General features: G+C 60.7%; 1 protein-coding gene across 1 annotated transcript; it reads right to left on the bottom strand.

Annotated features, from left to right (window-relative positions):
* Positions 1-717: 717 nt before the first annotated feature.
* Nkx3-2 (NK3 homeobox 2) lies at positions 718-3,217 on the bottom strand. Its single transcript, XM_047565629.1, has 2 exons — positions 2,752-3,217; positions 718-1,253 (listed from the first exon to the last, which is right to left on the bottom strand). The coding sequence occupies exons 1-2, from the start codon at positions 3,215-3,217 to the stop codon at positions 718-720; spliced, it is 1,002 nt and encodes a 333-aa protein (XP_047421585.1).

Here is a 3,217-nt window from a genome sequence, read left to right as displayed (position 1 = left end):
CAGGCACTCCCTGTTTGGGCGCGGGCCGGACTTGGTTGGGAAAAGGAAGGCTGGGGACTTCCTGGCCGGTCCCGCGCCTAGAGGCGCCCTTTCTTACATTCAGCACCCTATAGTGCACCCCCGCCGGTGCTCTGGCACTCGGGAGGTGTGGGGCGGAGGCCCCCAAAGCCAAACCCTTCACAGTTCTAATCAACCCCGGGCCTGGGGCAGCCAGGCTTCCGCACTCCTTTGTCACAAATGCAATTTCCAAAAATAAGAGATATGTAGATACACATAGATCGGTAGCATGGATACCATGAACTAGTGTGGCCTAGTGCACGAAGCTCTCGGCAGGCCTGAATTTCTGGGGATTCAGGCTATGTGGTCTCCAGGAGTCCTCTCCGCTCCGGGGAAACACCATCCCCAGGCGAACACAATCCAAATCCGAATCCAAATCCACAGTCGTGGTAATAAATAGTGTCCAGGGGCTTACAGGCAGATGAGGGGCGAGCAGGGCTCCGAGGCCATGGGGTGACTGTCCAAATTAGAAAAAAGGCGCCCCCTCGGGGTGACTTAGTTCAGGTCATACGTACTGACTGGCGGAGCCAGAGCTGTATTTCATCCCCCACTTGCCCCTTGGGTTGGGCGCGCCTGCACCGAGGACAACCTGAACAACTGTCAGCGGCAGTTGGCGCTAGGGCGCAGGAATCGATCACTGGCTGCCTTGTCCCAGGCAGCTCACTGGGTGCCACCAGCGGCTGCGCACGTGGACAGCGCCCAGCCCGGGAGGCAGTAGTAAGGGTAATAGTAGGAGGGCTGAAGTGGCAGAAGCGAAGGTGGCCTCAGCACCTCGCCGGGCAGATACTGTCTCTGGTCGTCGCGTACCAGCACTTTTACTGCCACCTTCTTGGCTGCGGGCGCCGAGGCCAGCAGGTCGGCGGCCATCTGCCGGCGCTTGGTCTTGTAGCGACGGTTCTGGAACCAAATCTTCACCTGAGTCTCGGTGAGCTTCAGTGACGCTGCCAGGTCGGCGCGTTCCGGCCCGGACAGGTAGCGCTGGTGGTTAAAACGGCGTTCCAGCTCGAAGACTTGCGCGTGGGAGAAGGCGGCGCGCGAGCGCTTCTTTCGGGGTTTAGGCGCCGCGGGTTCTTCCTCCTCCTCCGCGCCGCCCGCCGGGCCGCCGCTACCTCCGCCGCCCGCTCCGCTGCACAGCCCTGGCAAGCGCGCACCTCCCGGTCCAACGCCGTCATCCTCGGCTCTCGGGCTGCGGTCGCCTGCAGACCCCGGTGGAAACAAAAACGAGAATGTCACATTGATCAAATTATGTGCGTGTACGAATATGCCACAGTGAAACACACTATTCGGTGCTATTATGCACTGGTAAAAACATTTCTTTTTTTTAAACAAGAGAATGTCAGAGTCCAGAGTGAGTCTAGGTCTCAACTGCAGGGGCCACCGGGGGCGGAAATACGCTTCGATCCCCGCAACACGGAGATAAGTCCCGAAATCCGTGGGCTCTGGACATATGTCTCAGAACCCTGTCCCACTCGCTTCTCGCATTTAGGTTTCTTCTGGAAAGGGCAAACAAATCAGCAACTGTGCTAACGCTGTGCTTCCCGCGCCCTCTGAGCTCCAGGTTCCCCTTAGTAACGTGACCCCTTAGTAACGCAGGACGCTGGGCCTGAGCATCCCTGGAAGCCCTCTGCTCAGCACTGAGCCCTGGCCTTCTAGGCTGCGTTTCTGTGACCCTCCTCCGGTTCACCGCCTCCGCACACTCACACTCACACTCACACACGTGTGTCGTCACAGCACACACGCATTGGCTACACATAAAGGGAATGTCGGGGGGGGGGCAGATCTTGGGACCAGAGGTAACTGGCATCTCCCCCCACCCCCCATTGCCTAGGATTGCTGTGCCAAGGACTTAGGTGGGTTTTTCGACTCTCTTCCCAAGGAAAGGAGAAGGCTGGGGCTGAATGGTGCAGCGAGCTGTCTGCCCCTGACTCGTCCTACGGCTCTTCCCCGGCTCTCCCTGAAGCCCCCCAGTGGAGTGGTCCACTGTGTTTGCCTGCTTTGGGGCAGCGGTAGGCCTACAGCAGCGTGCACCCAACCGACAGGCACCGGGGTTGACTTCCCACCAAGAAACGTGTCAGCTTCTGGCTGAGGGGGCTCCTCTTCGAGATGCCTTGGTTTTGACTTCAAACCCTCACCCTCTTCTTTCAGGTGGCTACTGAGTTTGCTCCCAGCTCCTGGTTTCTCAGTCCAACACTGCTCTCCCAGCCCTAGGGCTGGAAAACTAAACCAGCCTTTCCCCCAAAGTCCCTCTCTGCAGATCCTGGGCTCTGTCCCACTTGGAGGTGTCCTTCACAAGTTATTCGGTTTAGGTAAAGCTGTCCTGGAACATCCAGACGTCAGGGTATTTGGGCCAAGGCGAGGTCACTGCCTAGCTGAGGTCTCTGGTTCCCTTTTGCTGACTTTGAGGACTTGAGGACAGACACAGCTAAGGCACTGGTGACGAACTCCGAGCTCTCCCAGCACCAAGTGCAACTGTCTCTTCCAACCGGGTCCAGGGCACATTGCCCCAGGAAGCAGGGTGAGGAGTTCCTCGGTCCTCTGAGGGTCCCAGTTCCCAGAGGGTCAGGGAAGTCCTCACCAAAGCGCAGAACCTTGGGACCTGGCCAGAAGCTGAGTCCCGGGTGACCCCATGGTGACCTCCTTGTTCATGCCCTCCTTGTTCAACCCCTTCCCCTCCCCCGCCCCAAGCCAGCAGACCTGAAACGCTGGCTGACATCTCGCTGTCGCTCCGGCCTGCGACTTCCTCCTCCAGGTCCTTGGCGGCGTGCAACCCGCAGACCGGCTGGTCGAGGCCCAGGGTCCCCCCGGCTACGCCGGCCCTGCTGGCTGCCGGCACGTCCACGCAGCGCCGCCTGTTCTCGTTGTCCTCGCTGAGAGCAGAGTCCGAGTCCCAGCCTCCCGGGGTCTCCGCGGTCTGCCCCGCAGCTGTTCTGGCCCGGGCAGGAGACGCTAGCAGTGAGTCCTCGGCGCCCCCCAGCGCACCCGCGTCCGCCTCCCCAAAGAGCCGCCAGCAGCAGACAGCGGGCGCTGCGGCCACCGCCACCGCGGTGCTCCCAGGCGCCGAGCGCCCCTCCGGCGCAGCCAGCCCGCCGCGCTCCTCTTTCTTGTTGAGGATCGCCTGGATGGAGAAGGGCGTCAAGGTGTTGGCGCCGCGCACAGCCAT

Source organism: Sciurus carolinensis, chromosome 10, assembly GCF_902686445.1.
Source record: "Sciurus carolinensis chromosome 10, mSciCar1.2, whole genome shotgun sequence".
Classification (NCBI taxonomy): domain Eukaryota; kingdom Metazoa; phylum Chordata; class Mammalia; order Rodentia; family Sciuridae; genus Sciurus; species Sciurus carolinensis.
Note: the sequence above shows the minus strand (reverse complement) of the source record. Positions and strands in the feature narration are given on the sequence as shown.

Excerpts from the sequence above, each read along its gene's own strand:
- Nkx3-2 (XM_047565629.1), bottom strand. The coding sequence starts at position 3,217 with ATGGCTGTGCGCGGCGCCAACACCTTGACGCCCTTCTCCATCCAGGCG. Across the intron at positions 1,254-2,751 it reads GATGTCAGCCAGCGTTTCAG|GCGACCGCAGCCCGAGAGCC; the intron begins GTCTGCTGGCTT and ends CGGGGTCTGCAG.